This window comes from Pogona vitticeps, chromosome 5 (genome assembly GCF_051106095.1).
Source record: "Pogona vitticeps strain Pit_001003342236 chromosome 5, PviZW2.1, whole genome shotgun sequence".
In the NCBI taxonomy this organism is placed as follows: domain Eukaryota; kingdom Metazoa; phylum Chordata; class Lepidosauria; order Squamata; family Agamidae; genus Pogona; species Pogona vitticeps.
Genome location: NC_135787.1, coordinates 150,031,144 through 150,057,190, shown reverse-complemented (window position 1 = coordinate 150,057,190; position 26,047 = coordinate 150,031,144). Strand labels below are relative to the sequence as shown.

Sequence of the window (26,047 nt, the reverse complement as noted above, 5' to 3'; positions counted from 1 at the left end):
ATCATCATTGTTTCCAGAGCAGCTAATTGAAAATATAAACAGAACACTGTGTAGCCAGTGTATCGTTTGGCTAAACTTTAATGCCCTAGCAGAAATGAAAAGTTTTATTCAATAACTTCAAATAAACAAGCAAAAATAAATTAATTTGTCAAACAATACTAAAAGCAAAATATCATAAACTAAAATTAGGAAAACACAACTGATATTAATACTGGTCCTTCCAAGCCTTTTAAAGAAAAAAAGAAAAGTCATGGGAAAGATGTTATCTGCAACATATACAGTACAAGGAACCTCAAAATAGTTTCATACACAAATACTATTATGCATATCATGCACGAACTGCAATTATTGAAAACGTCTGTATATCTATTCCGCTGTATATACACAGAGCAAATACACAGAGCAACTCCATTCCCCCAATTCACTTCTTCCAGTTATCTGTACTAAACAGGCATGTGTATATTTGAAAGATGGAAGAAATGGCGCTACCATTAAGCAGAGTACAGACATTGCCTTAAGCAGCAGATTTTAGGTAAGAGAAAAAGGCAGCGGCTGGTTAATCAATTATTTATTTATTTTTGCATTTTTCTTCTGCTAGGGAGAGAGTGGGGTACCTGAGGTCCCAGTAGGAGTAGAGGTAGCAGGACAGAACAAGAAAAAAAACACACACACATGATACTAGTTCAGGTGAGTAAACATGGTTATAACTTTATCAGTTGTGGATGCAGAGCCTTTGGGCTGCATGGGGAACTCCTGTCTCATACCTTCTCACTCTCAAAGGGAGGCTGAGGTAGGAAAAGATCTCTCTCTTTCTTCTTTTTTCTTTTCCTTCCCTTGCAGCAAGTCTCAGCATGGGAAAACTTGGAAAAGTTCCAGAAATGAGAAATTTTAGGGGTACGCATCACATCCCAGTGGAGGATGGATGGCAAATGGATCCTGGCATTCGGCGACCTGCCTGTTGATGGATGAACCAACAAACTCAGTCTGCTCGCTGGGCATAAAAAGGAGTGATGGATTCTAGGTACCATGCTTTGAAAATTCATCTTTAGTATTTGTAGCTCATTATGGCAGCAGTATGGAATGGGAAGTGGGGGGAGGGAAAGCCATGCCACTGCTGAGCCACGACTATGGTGCTGGTATAGAAGAAAGCCCATTTTGAGGCAAAATACAAACAACTGTGCTTTACTTAAACAGGGGATGTTGTCAGCTATGCCCAGTCTGGAGAGAAAACCAAAGCCAGGAAGTAAGTGGCAACATTTTCCTATTATTTATTTGTCCCTTGGCATTAAAACGATCAGATTTCTTAAGATAATATCATGCACACAAAGCAGGCTTCATGTTTTTGTGGTGATCTAGCATACTGGAAAGCCAGTGTGCAGAAGCATTTGGATTGGGGAGTTTGGACCAAAAGGAAGTATCTAAATTGATGGGCTGGGTGAGGCAGTAACTGCAGTACTACATCTCATTTTCTCAATGCAGAACACATATTCTCAATATTGGATGAACACAGCACGCTCACCTGTCCTATTGCCCAGCTCTCTCCAAAAAGCTGGGCATTTCTTACTTCCATATTGTTGGATGTAGTCAGATCATTCGATGTGAATTTATCAAAATTCCCGCATAAACCTGCCAATTTACCCTAAAATTACAAGATTGTGTGACATTACATTAAATTGTTTGATTTGAAATAATAAAAATAAGTATTAGGCTGATGACAAACATTATATATGCTTTTTTAAAAAATACAAATATTAACACTTCCATAGTTGGCCTTCCAAGCAAGTAACCTCACCTATGTCAACATTTTTTAAAAAATATTATAAACTACCTTTCATAATATGTTACATTTCACGCAGGTTTGCATTGAACATGTTTTTTTTTTTTTTTTAAGAAAGGCACAGCTAGCTCCTTAAAATGGCTTTGGGTTGTTGACATTTGTAACTGAGACCAAACCATAAGGCCTTATCACAGGCAGGGAGGATCTTTGTCTCTCCAAGTAGTTTTGGTTCTTACCCCTCTCTTCTCCATCCATCATGGCGAATAGAAGATATAGTCCCGAACATCTACCAATCTCCACCTTATAGCACTGATGGCATAAGAAGCATTTCTCCAAAAATGACTAACTGAAATCTGCTAGTGACTCATAACTAGAGTAGGCCCACTTAACCTGTAGAACTTACAGAGGAGCTGGCTCACCATATTCCCCTGATTTAAGAGGCCTACTCTAGTAGCAATTTGCTACTGGATTGTAACCACCGTGTCATCTCATCCTTCTGCAGATAGGCTTTTCCCCACTTTCACAACATGTGCTTATTTATGAATTAACTCTGATATCCCTCATAAATATTGTCCCCTGCTCCCTAATTATCTCTTCTGGGTGTTTTTTTTCCACTGTTGAAAGCATGTCACCATGTGCACCATTTCTATGTTCTTTCACTAAGCTTTTTTTAATGTGGCATGGGAAAGTGATCTATTAGTTAAAATTGCCAAGGAATGCAGTTAAACCTGATACTTCCTATATGTAGAGAAGCATTAGATCATGTTCTCTGTTACCTGCATTCTGAATACAACAGTACTGCATGATACTTCTGCATTCACAACCCAGTTCTTAGAAGAGCAAATCCATTGGTAAAAACAAGGGAGCAAGGTATTTATTGCTAAAGCAGAACAACCTCATGAAATGGGTTTAGATTGTATCTCCATTCTTCTTGGAGGTGGAATATGATGTGCTGTCCTGTCAATACCGACTTACGATGACCTGCTTTCTCAGTAGTAGTTTATCATGCCCTTCTTCTGGGGACATCCTAGGACTGTGCAGCTTATTCAAAGCCACACAGGCTAGCTCTTCTGGGATGCAGAGTGGGAAAATGAACTACCACCCTCTGGCTTGGCAGCCACATACCTAACTCATTGAGCTATCCAGGCAGTTATGTAGAATTTACTTCCCTTCTTACTGAATGGTCAAAATTAAAAATTACTTTTAAAATATTTGACATTGTTGCTGGCTCGGTAAGTAAGAAATTATCTGCCTCAGTTTGTGGTCCACCTTCATCTAACACCATTACTTGGTCAGCGGGCTCAACTATGACAGTACACAGGAGAGCAGGCTATGAAACAGCCCCAGCCAGTATGGCTTCCGTCTAAAAAAAAAAACTGCAGCTCTTCTCTTCCCCAGTTTGAAATTAGAAAGCAGAGTCCAATGTTTTAATCCTTTTATTTCTTGTTGTAAGAAATGCACGTGCTTTCTGAACCTAAATAAATTATCACACTATACCAAGTTCCTCTTCTCTACAGGTAGATATTCTCAAAGGAAGAACAAATCTAGTTTGCAACTTGGCATAATCTTGTCATGGCATTTAAATGAGACATAGGTCAAAAGTCTCTTCAGGAGTTCTGTCTAATAACTCACCCAACTCCACAGCAAATACCCACTTTCTGTAAAATATAAGATGGCAGTTTCATATTCCTTCATTCACCTTCCATTGAGCTCCAACTTTGAGATGCATTGTTGTCTTTCTATCCCACAGTATTGTGATCTCATGCTCTGGAAAATGTGCTGCTATATAATATCCAGCCTTCCAAAGGTGGTACTTGGTTTTGTCTTCATGTTTCCTTAACATCCTCTGTAAAGAAGTTGAATTTAGAACAGAAATATGTGACATGTACTTTGTTACTTTTGTTACTATATATGCATTCAACTAATAGCAAAGCAAGGGCCGAATAAAAATAATTATTCAGAAACCAAAGGAAATTATTGTTCATTGTTTATTAACATTTCCTCCTTTTACAAGCATTACAAGAGTTGGGCCAAATATAGAAACTTGGTAACATGGTCTCTAAATAGCTGGTATCAATGTATTTGAACTTGGGCCTTACTTAAAGGCTAACACAAGACATTTGGAGCCTGTCAACAAACGAGTACTAATGACTTTGATGTAATGTGGTTCCAATTTATTATATTTCTTGGAGAAATATATATTATTATATATTATATTATTATATTTATACAAAAAGTTAAGAAAATGTACAACAACCTCTAATTTCAAGTGGAACTATCGATTAAAATAAATATTATTTGTATTAAAGTAAAAAGCCTTCAGGAAAATTTCAAAAGCTTTCTCTGATGCAGGACACATGTATTATGTGAATTCCAGGTTTGTACACCAAGCTCTTGCTTATATCGGAAGCAACCATTCTGGATTGCTTCAAAACATTTACTGAAAAACTTGCACTACACCTAGTTAGGGACATGAGAGGTCAATTTTCCACTGTGCCTCTTTGACAGGGGCTGGACTTGATGATCCAAAGGGTCCCTTCCAGCTCTGCAGTTCTAACATTATTACTATTACTATTATTACCAGCAGCAGGTATTTTTAGACATTTAAGAATCCTTCCTTGTCCTGCTGTCCCCAAAGGCTTCCTCAATAACAAAGTTTTTGTAAGGAAGCCTAGGAAGCTGGGGGACAGAGTTAGGAAACTTTTAGTTAACCAAATATGGCTGTGATTTATGACATCTTCAGTCTTACGTAGAGTAACTTTATGTCACTGAAAGTATAATTCACCATTAGAGAATTCACCATTAGAGAAACTGAATTTATCAAGTTATCCTGTAGTTTAGTAATATCAGGATTAAGTAGAAAAGAAAAGAAAACACAACACCACAAAGCAAAACATACCTGTACATCTAGAGGCTCAGTGAGAAAAATCTCAGCATCTCCGACTGAGATAAAAACATTCTTTGAGCAAACAATATCATTATCAAAGCACTTCTTGTTCTGCACAATTACAGACAAATTTGAATGGTCGACACTCTGTGAAGGAGAAAGCCTTGTTACGTACAAACATGGTTATGCATCAGTACAGCATCCATGTAACAAATCTGCAGATAATCTGTCACTTACTGCATCCCATTGCCTTAACTGGATCCCAGCTGTCCTAGGCTGTTTTCTGGGTCAGCCAATGTCAATGCTGTTAAAAATCAAGTTATGTCAGGTTGACCTAGATATAAACCCAGATTAGCCAGTGTGCATTCAATAGATTCTGTATGACCCATGGATTACACTACACAGAAGCAGTTCCTGTCATCCTGCAACTTTCACTAAATGGAACACAGACATTTGAGTGTGAAAACATTGGTCCTGTCTTGAAGACAGTGCATCATTTATGATTTTTAGTTTGAAGAGGCTTCCTTTTCAGTCCACAGAAAAAAACTGCAAAATTATTTGTGAACTGAAAAGGAATTGGCTATTTCTGTTGCCTTCTATACACTATTCTTTTTCTTGAAATTCTAGATGCAACCATGTTATTGTTATCAAATTACTGTTTCTATTACTAGCAGTATAGAAAAGAAATCAAGCAACCCAAATGAGCTATGTCTCCTTTTGTATGTAGTAAGGATGTAACAAATACTGTACCTTTTTGTCCTCAACAAGAAATGTCTGAACGCTTAAGAACACTTAATTTTTTTAAAGTCAACCACTTTGAAACTTTTGCAAGTGAGCAAAAAGACCAAGTTTTTCTTCTCCCTCCCTCCTTCCTTCCTTCCTTTTCTTTTTTCCCCCCTTTTGGCAGCTGCAAAAATTAAGCAAAAATGAAAATAAAATACAAACATTTTATAAAAAACCTGAATATTTTGTAGAAAAATGTTTGCATTTTGCATTTTCAAAGACGTCTGCATTTTGGAAAAATACACTTCTTTCCTCTGACTTTTTATGCAAAATACAACTTTTGCACACTCTCTCTCTCTCTCTCTCTCTCTCTCTCTCTCTCTCTCTCTCTCTCTCTCTCTCTCACTCTCACTCTCACTCACACACACACACACACACACACACACACACACACACACAGAGAGAGAGAGAGAGAGAGAGAGAGAGAGAGAGAGAGAGAGAGAGAACTTACTTCTCTTAACTTTCTGCACAAAAAGTCCCAAAATCCAACAAAACACAACTCTTGTAATCTCACCTAGTGGGCTTTTTTTAAAAAATGACTTTTATAAAATTGTTGAAGATCTTTATCCAGAATTTGTAAACTGGCTTAATTATGTCATGGCACAAGGACAAAAATATTTCCATTACAATTCCCCTCCTGTCTGCCTCACTGCATACAATTTAGAACTCTACACAAAGACAAAGGAGAACATGCCATTATTACATCATCATTTTCTGAATCAAAGTTACATTGAATTCACCTTTTAAGGCAAAGTACACAGAAGGAATTTCCATGGTTTTTCAAGTGAAACCTGCTTACACGGATAGAAAGCAAAAAACAAAACGCTTTTCTCCCTGTAAGCCTAGCTTCTGTTTTTCCATTAAATTACCAACCCATTCCTGTTTTGACTTAGTATCAGCTTTCTTCATGATAGTATAGTGTTGCTAAGCAATAAAGAAACAAGGACAGAAACCTGGGCAACCAACCAAAAACTCAGCAACAGTTCTGTGTTTTCAGAACGTGGTATATCGTAGCGGAATGAAGCACAAAACTTTTATTTCTTTGGACGAAAGATCAGACTGGTAGAACAAGTTGCCACTACTTTCAAATGTGAAGATAAGCTAAAGTACTTGTGAATTCCTGGTATAAAGGATACACTGTTACTGAAAAAGCAGATAAATATAAAACATTCAAAGCTCTCTTCCTAATGTGGTTTGATTTTGTTGAAATTTCAATAAAGAAATAATGGTGAAATGGCTGAAGATATTTAATGCAGTTTTAAAAGAATGCATCATTTATCTGTGGGGCCTTTTTTTCTTCTTCTTTGCCCCACTTGGTATCAGATTTGCTCTTTTACTGGGTTACATTACAGCAATCCTTTCTAATTAAAAACATGATAGTCTGAAGATTAAGGACTGGAAATGCTCAGGCATTCTCTTCCAAGTGATACGATCCCTAGCAATGTTCTCCATTACATATTTACATTAGACAACAGGTGAAAAATACTCAAATTCTGTAAAAACATTTATGAAGAGAATGTTTCTGCTTTCATCAATGTCTTCTTTTGTTCTCATGTTCTTCTGGATTCAGTGGAACTTGCTTCCAGGTAAGTAAATGGTTATATGATTCCAGACTTATTTATCCCTTGACCGAAGAACGGTACACTCCTTCTATCTGGGATGGTCGTCCTCTTCCACCGAGCGCGCAGCTTCGGGAGGGACGCACATGGAGCGGTGAGGGAGGAAGGGGACACCCGCCTAGCCAGCCAGATCAGCCGAATCAACCCTGGCGATCAATGGGGTGACAGATGTCGCAGCCAGATCGCCCTCACATCCAACTTATTTATCATAAAATTATGAACTGAGGACTCAGAAGAGTTTCACCAACTGCCGTAGTCTGAGATGCTCAGCTCTAGCGTCTCTCAACTTCAGCACAACAGTGAAAATGACAAAAGGAGGCCTCAAGTATATAAATGGATATCCAGCTCGAACTGCAGGCTGACAGTTTATTTTTTCCTACTCTTAAGAGGATCCATATTTAGCATTCAGCCACTGTGAAGAACAGCAGCAGCTCATGCGTCTTCTGAACTATGTTTTTCTCTAGTTGTAGACAAAGGAAAACAAACATCAAGAAGAATAAAGCAATGTTAAAGTTGAAGGCCTCAGGAACAAGATAATATTCAAGATTCTATAGAAACAGAACAAAAATCATCATCCAAGAGCAACACAAGATGAGGAACTCTATTAAACTCAAGTTGAAATAGTCCTTGAACATAAAGGATGTTCTAGGCTATAACAGGTACATTATGCACAAAATGCAGCCATAGACCAATATGCATGTGGTAAAGCAGCAGCAAGAATGTCTTTATCTTTTTCATATACCAGAACATGAACAAATTAGAATGAATCTGGAGTACAGTACATGAACAAGTTCCAGTGCACATCTAGGAGCTTCAACAGAGACTAAGGCTTCTTTGCACACTGTATCTACTAATAACCCCGTTTTCTCTACCATCTGATAGGTACAAAACTCTGCCTTCTGACCCAATAACACCTCCCAGCAATCCTATGACAGTCAAGTCCATCTGGCCTGCAGTTGTTGCCCTGCCCATGACTGATTACTTCAGTATTTTGTAGCTTGATAGTCCCATTCTTGTGTTAACAAACCATTGTCACTTTGCGTATTGTCTGTATCTTCAATTGGTCATGGGAATATACATAAATATTCTCATTATGTATTTGCACTCCAGTATCTGAGGAAGTGGATTTTGATCCCCCAAAACTCAGGCTGAAATAAAAATTGTGCTACCCTATATCTTGTTTTTTGCTCCCTTCTCCTTTTCTTTTGCAACATGCTGAGACAGAGTAACATGGCTACATATTTGGAACCCCACATTTTTCAGCATTGAGTGATAGAAGAGGGGACTAAATAAGAGCTCTAAGTTCTGGATTGTCATAATGATAGGACACATTGGTGAAACTTCTTTTCTGTAGACTCTGTTGCTACTCCTGAGTAGCTGGATCCCTTTTAAGGGAGGCCAGGGTGTGTCTACAATACCTACCCACAGATCTCCCTCTTTTCCCAGCCATTTTGGGGGGGGGGTTCTTTCCTCCAGACCATGAAATTTAAAAGAAACAGGGGAAAACAAAGAGAAGGTATTGACAATCATTTAATCATCTGAAGGAGCCAGTGATAAAAGCAATCCTCAGATGAATGCATTGTCAATCCATTTACCCCTTTTAGCAGTACTGCCCTAGGCAATAAAAGTAACCAAGAGTCTCATGGCATGTCAAGGACCAGTGAATTTGCTATAGGATAATTTTTGTATGTCTTACCTCACAATTCTTAGGCAATCTCTTCAAGCCAGATATACATAGGACATTAAACTCCTCTCACTGGAAGTCCTTAGCAAAGGACATTGTGCATCTTCTACCCTATTTCTCCAAAAATAAGACCTAACCTGAAAATAAGCCCTAGTATGATTTTTCAGGATGCTCATAATATAAGCCCTACCCCCCAAAATAAGTCCCAGTTAAGTGAAACCCCGCCCTCCACCCTTGTACAGCAACCAGAAGAAGATGACATTACTGTAAAATAAAACATCCCCTGAAAATAAGCCCTAATGCATTTTTGGAGCAAAAATTAATATAAGACCCTGTCTTATTTTTGGGGAAACACGGTATTTGTGCTTTTTTAAAAGAGCTGCACTGACTTTCAATATATTTCTGGGCACAATTCAAAATGGGAGGGGCTGTTGACCAGAGTATCTGAAGGAAGAATATCAGAGAAGCCAGCTCTCACATACCTCAAGGTCTACAAAGTAGTCTTTTGCAAATGTTTTTCTTTTTTAGACGCACACTATGTAGGATTGGCATTTAGGGCCCTTTCAATTATGGCCCTCCAGTTATGGAAGTTTCTCCCTAGCAAGACATATGTGGTTGGTTCTCTCCAGGTTTCAAGGGAGTTCCAAAGTCTGGGAGCAGCAACAGAGATTATTATTATTAATAATCTTTAAAAGCCTTTAGAGAAAGGGTGGGCAACTTCAGCATGGTTGGGGGCCAGTTTTCATGTTGGCCAAGCTTTTGAGGGCTGCAGATCCAAAAAGAGTATGGCCCAAAGGAAGAGGTAGGATTTAGCACAAGTTTTACTATTATATTTTATAATAATAACATTTCTTAACATTAATGAGTAAATTTTCCTATATTAACAAATAAAAATTCTCACAACCTGCTTGGGGTTATGTCATTATACTATATAGTAAAAGCTTAATTATAATTCATGAAGATTATTCATTGAAGTAATTTCCTCCCCACACTTTAAAGAGTTTCATCTCCATGAACAGGACATACATCCTTTTCTGGAACCCATTTTCTGTTGGCATGGAAATTGTTGATCCGGTTTACCAAATGGAACTGGCCAAACTACAGAATTGTAACTCCCTGAAATATGCATTCAAGTCAAGAAGCCTTACTAATTTCTATGCATCTCTCTCCTCTGAGACATATCTTAATCTCAGGAGCTATGCACTCAAAATGGCAACCATCTCGAATGAAACATCTGAAATCTCCAACCAGATCCAGCCTAACTGATGCACACTTGCATCACTTTTTACAAGTAGCAGTGACAAATATGGAACTGGATATTGACCATCTCATTAGCCAAAAGCAGGCTCATACTTCCCATTGAAATACTATGTTGATTTGAATTGTTCTTCATTTTAAATATTGTATTGTTTTTACTGGTTTTCTGCACTACAAATAAGATATGTGCAGTGTGCAAAGGAATTTGTTCAGATCAAGTAAAAATGGACCCAGAAGAAAATGTTCAAATATAGACAAATAATTAGCTAAAACAGATTTTTTATTAATAAAAATTTAAAAATACATTTCAATTCCCTCTTACAAATTTTAAAATTTATCCTCCTATATACAGTATTTTCTTCACTTAAAAACTCATTCAAATAATTAATTCACCCCTATCAAGTAAAAATGAGTTTTTTAATCCATTTGTTCATTTTTTTTTCAAACTATAGTCCCAGCTCACCAACAGTCTGAGGGATAATGAACTGGCCCCCTGTTTAAAAAGTCTCAGGACCCCTGCCTTAGACCAGTGGTTCTTAACCTTGGGTTATTCAGGTGTTTTTGGACTGCAACTCCCAGAAGCCTTCACCACCAGCTGTGCTGGCTGGGGTTTCTGGCAGTTGCAGTTCAAAAACACCTGAGTAACCCAAGGTTAAGAACCACTGCCTTAGACCATGGTTTCCCAACCTGAGGTTGTGACCCCCAAGAGGATCACAAACAGTTTTCTGGGGGGGTCACCAAGGTTGCAATTATTTTTATAGGAGAAGCTTTTCAACACTTATTTATTGCCCAGATGCAAGTACAACCTTCACATTAAATATTAGTTTAGAATTATATTCTGAAATATCTATGTAAATGTTACCCGATTAAAATGCATTTTAATGCAACTGTGGTGTGGGGTCACAGGTAACTTAGATATTATAAAAAGGGGGTGTGGCTCAAAAATGTTGGGAAACACTGCCTTACACAGAACATCTGGACCTGACCAGTGTAAAGACAATGAGATGATGCTGTGATCTTCATCTCCAATAAATGTTCCCCTATTCCTAATGAGGTGTGGTTGACGATTGGGTCTTAAGGGCTATAAAGCCTGTCCTATCTTCTCCTGTAAATGTCATAGTGCAAGCAGACTTTTGAATCAACACAATCAACAGTTTTCCACGCAAGGAAAAAGCTAAAAGTAAGTCCCTGCCTCACATCCATCCTTTACTCTAAAGCAAGGGTTGGCAAATAAATGAAACAAAACAACCTGCCAGTTCATAAATGGTTTTCTTACTGGCTATTGTGTTACTGGCTTTCTGGCACTATCATCTGAATAGCTGGCCTTACGGGATTGCATAAGCCACAGGATTCTGGCCCATGTCTTTATTTTGTTCCTTGTCCAAGGCATACACTGAAGTGTGCAACATGCTTTGGGTTGTAGGTTGCACAGGGCAGCCAGAGGTCACACACCCATGCATACAAAAACATACACATATCCCATACTTCTCTTTTTCTTTCATCCATCCCATCCCTTTGACTGTAGATTGCTGGGCCTTCATCCTAGCCATGCCATGTAATAAATGCTGAGTGCTCCTACAGGAAGGTGATGGCAAGTTCGCTTAAATAGAGACCCTGGGATTCCTAGAGAGAATTTCCTTGAGAGAAAAATTGGTTTAGAATCCTCAGGTTTATTGGGGAGACTTCCTAATTGGGCATTGTTGATACAACGACTGGTCCACCTTCATGGACAAATGTGCAGCTGAATCCTTGACTTTTTGGACTGTTAAAAAGTATGAATAGGATGCAAGACAGCTGCATTCAAATCTGCACTTCACCATCAAGTTCCCTGGGCCAACCGCAGCTTCTTAGCCTGACTTGCTTTGCAGGTTTGTTTGGAAGATAAGATGGAGTGGAGGCCTGCCATGTTTGCTGTGAATGAATAAACCTATGTAGGAAGTCAATGAGGCAATGTGTATTTTCCATTAGGTCTGTGATTTCCTTATTGATCATATAGGATGCAAGCACATAGTCTTGCCACTTTCCTTTGTCTGAGATTTGCCTTCCCTGATCCACAGAGAACTCTCCTGGAAAAGAGCACCACAACATCATCTGAGAATACTTTAGACTAAGTATCTTTTTGTAAGGCCAGAAAAATCCTTCAACAGCCCCACACAGTCCAAATACTAAGAACAAATTAGCTATTATAAAATAGCAGATCATTCTTGTTTTGCAGGGGGAAGAAGTCTGAACTTGCATCGCACCTGTCAAAAAGTTTACTGAGACTAGTTCTAATATCAGGAATCTACACAGGCAATGTTTTCATCACTCGTGTCAACTTGCTTGTCGGATGAAAGGGCTCCGAGGCAATGTGCCAGTTATCTTGTTTTTGTGAATGCCAACTTCTCTCCTGAACTTTAGAACTCCAAATGCTCATAAATGACACTGGCAGATGACAGGAGTTTGCTATGCATATATCTGGCCCAGTATGGGAAGCTGTTTATTTGCTTTCTGTTCTCATCCTGGAAACACACAAGGGACATATACATACTACAGGACCTGTTTAGTTCTCTGCTTAGGTCATATGTCCAAGGATCTGTGGCAGATACACCTCTTTCAGGTTTCAAACTGTTTATGAGAGAATTATCTGCATTCCTAGAGAAATGGCAATCGAAGAGCCAGGATTCCTTGAGAGCAAAACAGAGAGCTTTCCCCTCCTCTGCCCCCTAGGATATCTGGCGTTTTTGTATTGTCTCTTCGTTCTGAGAATCAAAGTGCATGTACACACGCATTCCCAAGCACAGAGAGACTGCATGGTCATTAAGACACAAAGAACCCATCCAATTTTTCAAATTCTTAATCAGAGATGGGCACTAACTGCCAAACTGGCAGTTCATGCCAGTTCGTTCTTCAACTGGACAGATGTTTGGCATTTCCCAACACTGCCACTTCCCAACACTGCCTATGAGTGGCAGGCGGCCACTCATAGGCAGCGCCCAGGCTTCCCTGTCCAACCTCTTCTAGGCACTGTCCCTGAGTAGGCACCTGCCAGAGGACACCTGTTTGGCCGAAGGATGCACCAGCTCCCTGGGCCATTCACAGCTTCATACCCATTTTTATTCTTAATCAAAGCAGCAATTATTTTAGTTTTGAGCAATTCATGCCATTCATACAATGGTGCAAATTGGACAATTTTGGCCCTAAAAATTGTATTTCTGTTCAAAACATCCTTTTCAACAACGTGGTAACTCAATCAAGAATGGCAGGAAATTCTTTACTGTCCTTGCTTACAAGAAAAAGGACATTATAGTTCTTCATCCTCTCCTATGAGAATGACAGAGGCAGCCCATTTTACATTTCTATTGTAGCTGCAGCCAAAAGCTGTAAACCATGGGCCACAGGACTGATGAAAAATTCAGTTTCGGATTCTTAGATAAAGCTCTGACTTTGCAGGGGGAGATACACTCCTGGAGTTCCATTTCTGGCCCTTGCAAGGCATCATGAGAGGCTTCCAAGACAGCTCTCTCTATAAGATCAGAAAGTCAACTGATAGACAGAACAGACATGTATTGGCCAGAACCGCAGGACTCCCAGCTCCCGATACTGATGAACATTTAAACTAGCCCTAGCACCAGTCTAAGTCAATTTCCCTCATTGATTTGAGAGGTTTTGTCTACTAGTTCTTTTTTTAAAAAAAACACCTTGCTTTTTGAGAGGTGCAGAAGGGAAGAAAAAAATCACTGTACAGTATTACCCACCCAGCTGACATGAGCTTGACAGGGTTTCAAGATAGTGGACATCCTTGCCATTTGGATCCATTTGGGCCCATTGGTGAGCCCAAATGGTGGATTTGGTGAGTGAAGTCCTCTGTATGTTCCACTAACTCAAATGGGCCTATTCTAGCTGCAATTTACTTCAGATTAGTAACTCACAACCAGACTATACCCATTTGAATCAAAAGAACTTATGGAGAAGTTGGCTCACCATATCCCCACTGGTTTCAATGGGTGTACTATAGCTGCACGTTACCATACTTTTTGTCTCCTGAGCACATGGCCTGGGGGTGGGGCCTAGGGGTGGGACTTCCTGCTTTATAAGAGCGTTTCCCAGGACTGCGCGCCGTTAGGCGCACGAAATTCTCAAATTTTGTATCTGGCCTTAATATGGTAAATAGGAAAGCCAATTAGATTTGCATAAGCCGGGGAGTCAGGAAAGTTTTAAGGATCAGATCATACTTTTGCACTATTAAAGAGCAGGCCGGGTAGGTGGGGCTCGTCAGCCATGGAAGGCAGCCCATCTAGGAGAAGGACAACTCCGATTTCAAACCTCCACTGCCTTGTGGCTATATCCACTCATGGAAAAGGCTTCAGGAGTTAACCTCGAGGCAAAATCCGGAGCTGGAGTCCCGAAGGCAGCATGTGTCGTTCTGCCAACTCCTGCGACATTGCTGGAACCAGTTGTATTGGCTCTTGCCTTTCCATTGGATCATTTCAGCAATGTGGAGAGGGGGGATCTGCTGCTTGGGTAACAGCCTATCCTCCATATTACCTTACCCGGGCTTCATGCTCTGGAGAGGACACTCCTCGATTCAGAGCATGTTACCACAGTCTCTTGAGACTGAAGGATGCCTATACCATACTAAGCAACAGAATTTCAGTCCAAATCTTTTTTGGCAAAGGTAACACTGACAATGAGAGAGCTTTTGATCTTTAGTACCCAAACAATCAAAATCTTAAGGGTTGGGTTTGATATAGATCCTGATGAACTGATGGCAATGGTCATCCCATGCCAAGGAAGAACTGGTCAGTTCAGCACACCCAAGAGGAAGAAGAAAAGCAGCAGGGAATTTCACACGTAGGTTTCACAGACACCAAATACTATTTTTGCCCCATTACACAGTCAGTTATTCTGTGATAAGCCAATGCAGCCACTGTGGCCCAACTGGTCTTTCTTTCTTCCTTTCTTCCTTCCTTCTTTCCTTCCTTCCTTCCTTCATTCATTCCAACCAACCAACCAACCAACCAACCAACCAACCATTGATTGATCGATAGAGGAGGACAATTTATACTCTACTTTTTCACCAATAAACTCTTCCCAACACAACATTCTCTCAACAGCTTAGGCTGAAAAAGTGTGATTGGCCCAGAGTCACCTGGTGAGTTTTCATGGCTCAATGAAGTCTAGAATCAGGATCTCCAAAGTACTATTCTGACATACTAACAACAACATCACACAACCTCTGCCCTTTCTTTCAACAAACATACTGAAGGAGTGAAAAAGAATGACACTGCATTTCTCTGTCTCTTTTTCACTTTCTTCTCTTTAACCTGTTACAAGGAAAGAATAGGCTAGTTTGGTCATGGAATACTGTAATTTCTTATCACCTCACTACATTCACCCTGAAATGTTTAGCAACCCTGCATCCCAAGCCACTCTTTTCCCATTTTGGGAGCAGAAGTCATAACCAACACAATGACCTACACATAAGAAATGCCAATAAGTAAAAACAAGTCTCCTTACCTTTACTAAATAAACCTGGCAGTCACTGACATAATCATACTCCAGGCCATCAAAAGTATAATAATGACGATCGCCATAGACAGTACACACAGCAGGACAAGGATGGTAGGTGCAGTTAAATATCCCACGTCGACAAATGCTGCAAGGGGAGCAGAAATCAAGATTATTTAACTGAGATGAGAGTTGAAAACAAAGATGTAAACTCTCTTGTTATATATATATATAAAATAGACGCAAATGCCACCAGCATGCATGGTGCTTTGCAGACAACATGAGAAACTTTTGACCATACCTATGTTTTGGGCTACAACTCCCAGAAGTGCATCCAACAACTGCCTACAGTACAGGATGCGAGTGTTCTCATCCAAAAGCTCTTGCAGGCCAAATGTTCTCCAATACTGTTTCAAAGAATGTGAGGAGGCAAAACCCTTCCCCAAAGATCTTACAGTCTCTTCTGCAGGATTCTTTAGGCAATCATGACCTGCAGATGGTTGTTATGGGTTTTTCGTGCTCTTTGGCTGTGTTCTGAAGGTTGTTCTTCCTAACATTTCGCCAGTCTCTGTGGCCGGCATCTTCAGAGGACAGCACTCTGGCCTCTGAAGATGCTGGCCACAGAGACTGGCAAAACGTTAGGAAGAACAACCTTCAGAACACGGCCAAAGAGCACGAAAAACCCACAACAACCATTAGATCCCAGCCGTGAAAGCCTTCGCGAATATAATGACCTGCAGAATTGTAAATTGTGCCCTTTTCTGACGTTGCAACAAGCTTGCCCTGGCTATACTGTATTAATAAAAAAAGTAAAGCTTTCCTAGCATTTCTAATGTCATTAGAGTGGACATAGTGAGGGACATTTGAAGTTTCAGTTGTCATGTATTGCATCCAGACCACTTGTGACACTTGTGGTATTTAAAAAACAGAGTATCAATAACTAGTTTTACACGGTTTAATGCACTGCTATACTGTTTTGTTTTTGTTGTTGTTGTTGTATTATCACTTGAGAGTGACATTTATTGCACACAAGGAGAAAGCAGACTTTGGTTACAACGTATATTTCAGTTCTCTCCACAATATTGTTAAAGTTGCATCTGCACCTTCAGACACTGGTTTTCAATCCTGAGGAAGGCAGACAGATTACTCAACAGTGTAAAAATATTTGACATAGTTCAATTTTTAAAGAAGACTCATTCTTCCCCAATTAATATATTTTTAAAGTACTATGCCCTTTATTTAGATTCATTTGTTTCACAAAGTTTTACAGTGTCAATCCAATCATTATTAATCATATTACATGAATGAAAAGACAAATATGTGAACTCACCACGTACTTATAATATTAAAATTTACTATTAAAAAAACATAATTGATCACATACCATGTATAACACGGGGTAGATATTACTTCACCTGACATATATTCCCAATCTTTCCAGACACATGGACAACTGTCAGGCACGTAACATTTTCCTTTATGCTCTGCCATCCTTTGATGTGACAAACAAACAAAATTAAAATAGAAAGTCACCTATATTCATTTGTTATTATCCTTTCAAAGAAAGAGAAATTCTGTATTGCCAGGCTTTGAATCAAATGGTCATTTAAACAGTCTATGAATCAGATCAAAATTTGATATAATATAACAGTGAAGATCTTGAAAAATTATTGTGTAAATTAAATTTAAAAAAGAACAAACAAATATTCAGGCCACAGTCCTTTGCCTGCTTACCTGGTACAAGCCTCATGCAACATAAAGGAAGAGAGCTTGGAAAAGCTTTTTAAAAAAAGCTCCCATAATCCCTCAGTAGTAGTATGAGGATTCTGGGAGTTGTAGTCCAAAAAAGTAATTTTTGCAAGGCCTGCATTGGAGTGGGTGTATGAATTAGATGTTGACTCTCTGTCCCATGAAGATCAACAGGATGATCAGAGACCTCTGCCATTCTTTTTAAACCTGCATAGTTGTTTGCCTCTACACTCTGCCTTTTGCTTTGAAATATGTTGTAACTCTTTTAAGACGTAATAAAATTTAGACCCTTCCTAAAGATCTGTCCATAGTTTGGTTCACTTGCCAGAGAATTCCCAGTTAAGGAAGGAGAAAGCAAGCCATTTGGCTTGGGGTCCTTTTGGGGGAGGGCTTTTAATTTTGTATATTGTACTTTCCAGACTGAGGGAATGGGACACATCCCACAACAGAGTTCCTCCAATCTGCTGCATAAGTAGGAGTCTTGTTCATCTCCGACGGATGAGGGAGGGGAAAGTGATGGCAGCTACTGATCCAAGTTGATATGTTAATCAGCTCTTCACAGAGGGAGCTAACACAGCTGCTTCTTTAGAAAATGCTTAAAGAGGAGCACCCTTTTCCATGGTCACTTTCTCCACATGGAGACCAATGTGTCTGAAGAAAAAAGAGACTTTGTTCATATGTAAGCTCTCCATACAAGCTGGAACTCTAAATAAAATGATTGGGTCTCCCATTTATTTTCATTTTGGGGAAAAAAAACTGTCATATATGTGTAGGGAGTTTAAGAGGGACTGCAGTGCTTCAGAGGTGTGCACAAACATACAAGTGTGCATACAATTTTCCTGATCAAAATCAACTGCCCACTTAATACCGTCCCTGTTAGGCCCTCCTGCACCAGCACTGCAAACTCAATCAAGTGCAGCTCCACCCACCTCGACATCCACCCGTTCCATGCTTGCTTGTGAAAGGGGAAAGTGATCAAATGACAACACCAAAGGTTTTATCTAGCATTGGTCCGAAAATAATTTTGATAAGATGGGAAATTAGACTTAATAGAAGACTTCCCCATTTTCAATTTTTAAATTCCATCCATCCATCCATCCATCCATCCATCCATCCATCCATCTCTTGCAATGGGGCCATGTGCACAAGAAAAACACCTGTTCCTATCCCTTCTTCCTACTCCTTGCCAAACATTATCTTATGAAGTCAAGGTCATGACAGCTAAATGTGGTGTGGAAATCTTATTTCTGGTTATTCTCCTTATAGATTTTTAAATTTTAAAAGGGTTACAAAGAACTATCAGTTTCTACTACTCTCTTATTTAAAGGACACCTACAATACCAGCTCCTTCTATTTCTCAGGTGTGAGAGAAGTGAATCAGAGGGAGGAACACTAATCAGATCCCGACTGCAATTTCTTGGTCCAGAAATCTAGCTCTTAGGCGCACTTACCCAGGAGGACAGATGCAACCACTCACACATGGTGGAGAAGGGGTACAGGTAAAGTTCATGGCGAGGTTTGCACAAGACAGTTCACAGCTTACTCCAGCAGATGGCAAACCGGGAACAGGAGATCGGCAGTCATAGTATATCTTTTCTTCACTGCATGTGTGAACTGCAGATGTGAAATGCAAACTATATGAGATAAGTCAGCTGGTCTCAAAGTCAGCTGGTATTAAAATGCTTATTTTCAGCAGTTCCTGTTTTCAGTAAGTTCGACATGATAAGCTTAACACAATGTAGTGCTGAATTTATTCTTTACATCTCTTCCATAACTTTTGTTTACAGTGCATAGAGTCAATTCAGTCCAAAAGCATTCAGGACTGCCAGAATTATGCAAGGCATACATGAATACTGTCATCGGATATATTAATCTCAAATTCAGCACTGATCAAAAAGCCTTGTCTACATTAAAGTTTGTTTTTATGTGAAATTTGCAGATATCAGTTTCTTACAAATACTGCATTTTAGATTGGTTATTAAGTGGTCCACTAAACTAGATTGCAAGAAATTATAATTTTTAAAATGTGATTAAATATTAAAAATAAAGTACCATATTTTTCGGTTTATAAGAAACCCCAATGTATAAGATGACCCCACTTTTCTAACTCCAATTTGGAAATTTGATTGCTACTTTACCTGCCACTTCCTAAGCCCGGGGCTTAGCAAAAGGAGGGCGAAAGCAGGGATCAAAGTGATGCTACAGCCCTTTGATCAATGCTTTCCCCCTCCTTTTGCTAAGCTCCATGGGGCTTAGCAAGTGGAGGAGGAAAGCAGCAAAGCGTAGCAGGATCGCTTTGATCCATTCCCCCCCTCCACTTGTTTTTGTTATCTCCTCAGCTTACTTCCGTGTATAAAATGACCCTCAATTTTTAATCCAAAGATTTTAGACAAAAGTATCATTTTAAACACAGAAAAATATGGTAAATTATTTATTTATCTATTTATTTATTTATTAGATTTCTATTCCACTCATCTAGACCAAGGGTCTACTCTGGGCGGTTTACAAAATTAAAAACAATAAAATCAAAAACATATAAGTCCAAGATGGCGAAGTATAAGTAATTAAGATATGGCAGTTAAAATACGGCAGGAGGGAAAGCCTGCCCAAATAGTCAGGTTTTAAGTTTATTCCTGAAAACACCCAGAGAGGGAGCCAGGTGGATCTCCACTGGCAAGTTATTCCAAAGGCGAGGGGCCACTGCCGAGAAGGCCCTACTCCTTGTTCTTTCCTTCTGGATTTCCCTCGGCGTTAGGCCCCTTAGCTGCCTGGCCTGGCTGGAACGAGTGACTCTGGCAGAACTGGGTGGGAGAAGGCGCTCTACAAGATATCGAGGTCCTAAACCGTTTAGGGCTTTATATGTAATCATAAGAACTTGTTCTTACAATTACATTAAATTTGTTTATGTATATTGTTGCTGAAGTCTGATTATACCTTGAAAAGTATTTTAAGTTACTATTATGACAACCACTGGTAGCTGGGCTCTTGCAACTCCAGTTTCTGAAAGTATTACATCTATACACAAGCCTCAAGCTAATACCCTAACATCTACTTAGTCACTTTGACCTGTATCCTATTCAGGATTGTGGAATGTAACACTCCCCTGGTGTAACACTCCTTATGATCTCCAGCATACAAGTTGAAGTTTCTGTTACTAAAATGAATGTAATTTATGCCTACACATAAACACAGAGGATACCAATCTGCACAATTTCAGAACAAAAAAACCTAACCAGTTGCACAACAGTGCATTATACAAGTAAGATAGATAAACAGGATACAGTGGGGTCTTGACTTGAGAACTTAATCCGTATTGGAAGGCGGTTCTCAAGTCAATAAGTTCTCAGGTCAAATCTGCATTTCCCATAGGAATGCATAGAAAACCATTTGATCCGTATCTGCTCTTTTCCGTCCATAGAAACTAATGGGAAGCTGCTATTCTGCCTTCGACCACTAGAGGGGGATATTTTGTTTCTTTTTTCTTAGGTCAAGAAAGGTTCAGGGAAGGCAGGGAAAATACAGTCCAGGCAGTACCAGGCAGTCTGAAGACTCCCAATCCACTCTCTAAACCCTGGGAGGAGTGAGGAAGCAGACAGGCACCCTTTTCACTGGCCAACAGTTAACTGAAAGTTCACATTTTGCACTTTCCCTGCCTCCCACGTGGTTTTTTTTTTTCAGTTCTTAACTCAAATCTAAGTACTTAAGTCAATATTTTCCTATGAGAGTGGTTCTTAAGTCAAAATGTTCTTAACTCAAGCCGTTCTTAAGTCAAGACCCCACTGTACTGGACAATTGATGTATTTATGCAAATCCACTCCTAGGTTATAATTCAAAGCTTACTACATGGAAGTCCCACTTAGGACAGGACAAAAAAGATTGGCTGATGTTTCAAGGCTGCTGGGCACCTAGCTAACATTCCAGGTAGTATTGCCAGTTTACCACTTTGGATAGATAGTTTTTCCTAAAATATTAAGATGACTGAGATTCCTCAGTCTACAGAGAAGTGAAAATCAGAGTGAAGAACAATTACTTAAGACCACTCAACAGTTGGTAGGCATGAGAGAACGGAATCTATATTTAAACTCAATGCCTTCCTTTAGCCCATGCAGTCCCTGAAATAAAAGTATCTGACTTAAAAAATACTCTAAGAATTCTTATTTGAAACAACAAAAGGAATTACCTGCAGGAACTGCAACAACTTCAGTACATCTCATTGTTCCATTTAGACACTGGCTAAAGCAATGCACATTAAGAAAACATTTTAACTACATAAAAATTATAAGAACAGCAACAATCATCATTTTTGAGACAGTAATGTATATTTAAATAACATAGGGATGTGATAATAACTTAATGTGAAACAGCAATAACATTATATTGATTTATCATGTCACTAGCTAAGATCTAGGATGACCCTGCCTAAAACCACATTATTAATCAAGTTCATATTGAGATCTCACATGACAAAAAGTGGTGTGCACATAAACTGATGGCATACCATTGTAAGTTCACCAGAACCAAAAGCCTAATTCTTGCTCCTGGGCAGGCCACAATTGTCACAACAGTGCCTCCATACTACAAGAAGTGGTCTTGTGAACTGGAGTCCAGTGCATCCAAGCAAGCAAAGCAGTTCACAGTTTAGAGCAGTGGTCCCCAACCTTGGGCCTCCAGATGTTCTTGGACTTCACTTCCCAGAAATCCTGGCCAGCAGAGGTGATGGTGGAGGCTTCTGGGAGTTGTAGTCCAAGAACATCTGGAGGCCCAAGGTTGGGGACCACTGGTTTAGAGAATAGCAATGATTGCTTCAGAATACATTGCAGTTTTATTAAAGAAAAATAAAGTTAGCAAAATCAGCCAACAGCAGGAAAGCATACATTGGGAAAGCATACTAAATTTCAAGCTCCAGAAACAACTGACCATACATTGAGAACGACAATTCAAAATGACATGATGAAAACCAAACTGCATATTCAGCACTACCACATGAAATGTACAGTATAAAAGATGAAACTCTTAATACTAGGACTTACCATGTGCCCAGTGGTGTGGGCAGGATTTCACCTGGCTGAAAACTTCTACCTTTATAGTAACACCAGCAGCTAGCCCTGATGGAATAAAATTCATCAGTGCAGATACAATAGAGCATTACAGAGCTGATGATACAATAATGATTAGTTCATAATATTTTAATTGTAACAGTAGACATAGCCTTCAAAATCACCACTGACTTGCGTATTCATTGTCACACAGACATTTGACCTACTTCTTGCTTTAGTTTAGGAATGTATATAGGGGTACACTGCAGCTGTGAAGAAGGAATTTTTCTTTCTAGTCACAAGAAGATTATTGGCATTAGCAGAGATATAGCTCAATCCTTGTTGTCTCATCTTTGCAGAAAATGCAAAGTTATTGTCATACCTCTGTGAGAGGATAAGGTATATTGTGGCACTCTCAACCAAAGAACAAAAGGACAATGAAGAGGGATTTCTTGCACGAAGTGAGCAAAACTGTGCAAAATAGCTAAGGGGAAATGAATATGAATATCACCACCACAGCTGGCTGGACTCTTTCCTTCCTTTCTACATTTGCGGGGCTGAAAATTAGGGGAAGGGGTTTCTGTTTAGGAAAGTGTCCACTGTTGCACCGGCTGCTGTAGAAATGCATTGCATACAATGGACATAGGATATCTGCATAGCAATACTGGCAATCCGCTCCCCATGACATTGTCATATCAACAGTTCAATGTATCTTCCCATAGAATTTTTTAAAAAATATTACCCACCAGTAATGTAATGGCAGCAACCCTCTGGTGACATACTTTTACCAACATAGCAATGTATCAAGGCAGGCGCACGTGCGTGCGCACACACACAGACAGATGCGCGTGCACGCGCACACACACACATGCATGCCACAGTAATGCCAGCCACCTTCCTGTCAGAAGCAGGGCAGATTGGCAAACAGTCATGTATGCTGTTGATGAGGGTTGGCTTCTAAGGTGCCATGCCATTTGCCTTACTGTTGCCTCTGCAGGGATTTTACTAAGGCACTCCTACTACCACATCATGTCACACTGTGGTCTCAGTAACATTCACCAACCAGCAGAGGACTGGTAAGCGAACAGTACTTCCAAAAGGTTCACTTCAGTTCTATGATTTTAAACCACCAGTTGGGAAAAATAAAGGCAAATGTTGTGAACAGTGATGCTAGGATTTAATTCTAGAAAATGCAATTAAATAAATTAAACACAGCTTACATTGGGACACAAAAACTGATGGAGTCTTCAAAGTATTTTCCATCAGGGCAATTACATCCTTCAGCACAATTGTGATCACAAACATCCAGAGCAGAAAGGGAAGAACAAGAGTGCTCACAGAAAGAAGAACATGGGTGATACAGCATGCCACTTCTGCACACCACTCCTGGGGAGACACCATACACTGTTTCAGTGTCAGGAACAAAATAAATACCATTAAGAAAGATCAAAGAAGCACTTGATGTGCAAGAATGTCAGTGTGTCTGTAGCTGAGTGTTTGAAATCTAAGGCCAGACTTCAGTTAGTGTCCCCATACGGCTTGTGTAACTTGCTAAATGAAAGGCACCAGTGCACGCTTTGTTTGCGCAATCAGGCTTGTAACCAAACATGCAACTGATATATACCTGCAATTAGCCATGGCAAGTTACACAGACCTTACACAAATATCAATAGGACTGTGACCTACCTTGCCAATGTTGATCTATTAAATCACCGTCTTAATTCTTTTTCCTCTGTCAGGTATCCAAACAGATAGAATACAGTACTTGGCTTACATCAATATTGTTATTCCAATGACAAACATAGTTCTCCATGGAATGTGTGTGCATATTTGTGTACCTGTCCCACCATGCCTGTAGTTAAACCAGCCCTTTCCAAAGGTTAAAAAACTGGTACATTTACCTCTTCTAATCTCACCCAGTTTCATGATACCTTAAAATGCTTGCTTCCTCATATACACATATATTTATTCTTGTTAATTGTGAGTTACTTCTCAGTTCCTGTCCAACATAGTTTTATCTTCCTCACTTAATCAGGAAGTAAACCAATTCAGACATTAAAGAGAAGACAGAGCTATTTAAATATTCTGTAAGGATGTTACTAATACAGACAGAAATGTGAGAGTCTGAGCATTCTGTTCTGTTTGCAAAAACACATCCATCCTAGCAGTTTTTCAGTTTTCTGTGTGATCTGTAACTTACCACAGTATGAGACATGAGATCTGAAGTCAATAGTAACACCATGTTTTCCACATACATGGGCATAATGTGCAAGGGCGTTGCACAAACAGCTGCTCCCACACTTGCAAGAATCAAAGCGGCACAGCTGGTAGTATAATCCTGGACTGATGTATAAATGGCATGGAGCAAAGAGTTCTTGATTGATGATATCACACTGGGATGCATACCCAGCTAAAGAAAAACAACACTTCCCTTAGACCAGTGCGAATGCTATTAAAGCACTCAATAAAAAAATAAATGGCAAAGATTATAAGACACACCTTACAAAAACTACAAGCTGCATAAATTCCAAGAGATGCAAATATAAGGGTATAATCCTTATTCTACTGATCTCAGAATGGATTGATTCTTTGACAGACCCAAAGAACAGAAAGTCTATTCAACCGCCATTTAAACCAATGGGTTTTAAACAATTTACTTTTGCCAGAGTAACTCTTGTGAACCTTAAGAACAGATCAACCCAATTAATATGCAGTAACAATACATCTGATCCCAGAAACCAGAAAGTAAGCATGATATAACAAAAGAATTATGGCAAATCTACATCAAAATTTAAAACATAAAAATGCACCATTTTGTTGATTAATATTACAAGGATCAACCACAGGGACATTCACAGGAACATGGCATGCGGATGAAACTTTCCATGCATTGGCATGCAGCTGTGGAGTTCCTTCAATCATTCCTGCTGGAGAACTGGGGGGATATGGGGAGAAAAAACACAATTAAATAGAAGAATCATACTGTGCAAGAGAACATGACTGTCATCTGGCATAATCTTTTTAGTTCAGTACTGTATTTACAGATATGCCTGTATGGAAGACTATGCTAATGGAACACGGGTTTTGTGACACAATGGAACTGTGGGAACCAGTAATCAGATGAAAGAGAGACTATGCAGAGTGTCCCTTGACATTAATCCCACAGCCTGTTATGTAGATGGGAGAGCATAGCACAGCTGCCCCACAGCTTTTACCAATCACTTTACAGAGTTAACACATCAGAAATCCAGCAAACCAGAGCCAATACTTACTTACTTACTTACTTACTTACTTACTTACTTACTTACTTACTTACTTACTTACTTACTTAATTTATTTATTTATCTATTTATTTATCTATTTATTTATTTAATTTATATGCCGCCCACTCTACCCAGACATAGGCAGTTGTGTTATGTGCCTGCAGCAATCTATTGCCAAACGCCTAGTTCTGTTCCTGCTGAGGCGCCATCCTACCCCTGAATTTCCATTAAAATAAAATGAAACTATTACCAGCAGCCTGGGTTCTCTTCAAAGCAAAGTAAGAGCCTCCTGCTGCCATCTTCATTTCCCATCTGTGCCTCTGGTCTGCAAACAAGGCTCAGAGACTTTCACATAAAAGTAAAATGGCTGTGGTAAGTCAGAGCTTTCATCTCTAGTGGGCCCACTGCACCTCCACTCCCAAACAGAAAAGAGAACAGGTTGGTATGGCTTATGTGTTTTTATATCTGAATGGACTAGGAACACATGTGTGTGTGTGGAAAG

The 26,047-nt window shown here is 39.4% G+C and overlaps 1 protein-coding gene across 1 annotated transcript in view; it reads right to left on the bottom strand.

Annotated features, from left to right (window-relative positions):
• OTOGL (otogelin like) overlaps positions 1-26,047 on the bottom strand; it is a 102,394-nt gene that overhangs the window by 51,024 nt on the left and 25,323 nt on the right. Inside the window, exons 18-28 of the mRNA XM_078376806.1 lie at positions 25,093-25,217; positions 24,483-24,692; positions 23,503-23,668; positions 22,277-22,351; positions 21,427-21,479; positions 18,698-18,860; positions 16,882-16,989; positions 15,507-15,645; positions 4,677-4,811; positions 3,477-3,623; positions 1,520-1,639 (exon numbers count right to left, since the gene is read on the bottom strand). Coding sequence (XP_078232932.1) covers positions 1,520-1,639; positions 3,477-3,623; positions 4,677-4,811; positions 15,507-15,645; positions 16,882-16,989; positions 18,698-18,860; positions 21,427-21,479; positions 22,277-22,351; positions 23,503-23,668; positions 24,483-24,692; positions 25,093-25,217 — 1,441 coding nt within the window. The remainder of the gene's footprint in view (positions 1-1,519; positions 1,640-3,476; positions 3,624-4,676; positions 4,812-15,506; positions 15,646-16,881; positions 16,990-18,697; positions 18,861-21,426; positions 21,480-22,276; positions 22,352-23,502; positions 23,669-24,482; positions 24,693-25,092; positions 25,218-26,047) is intronic.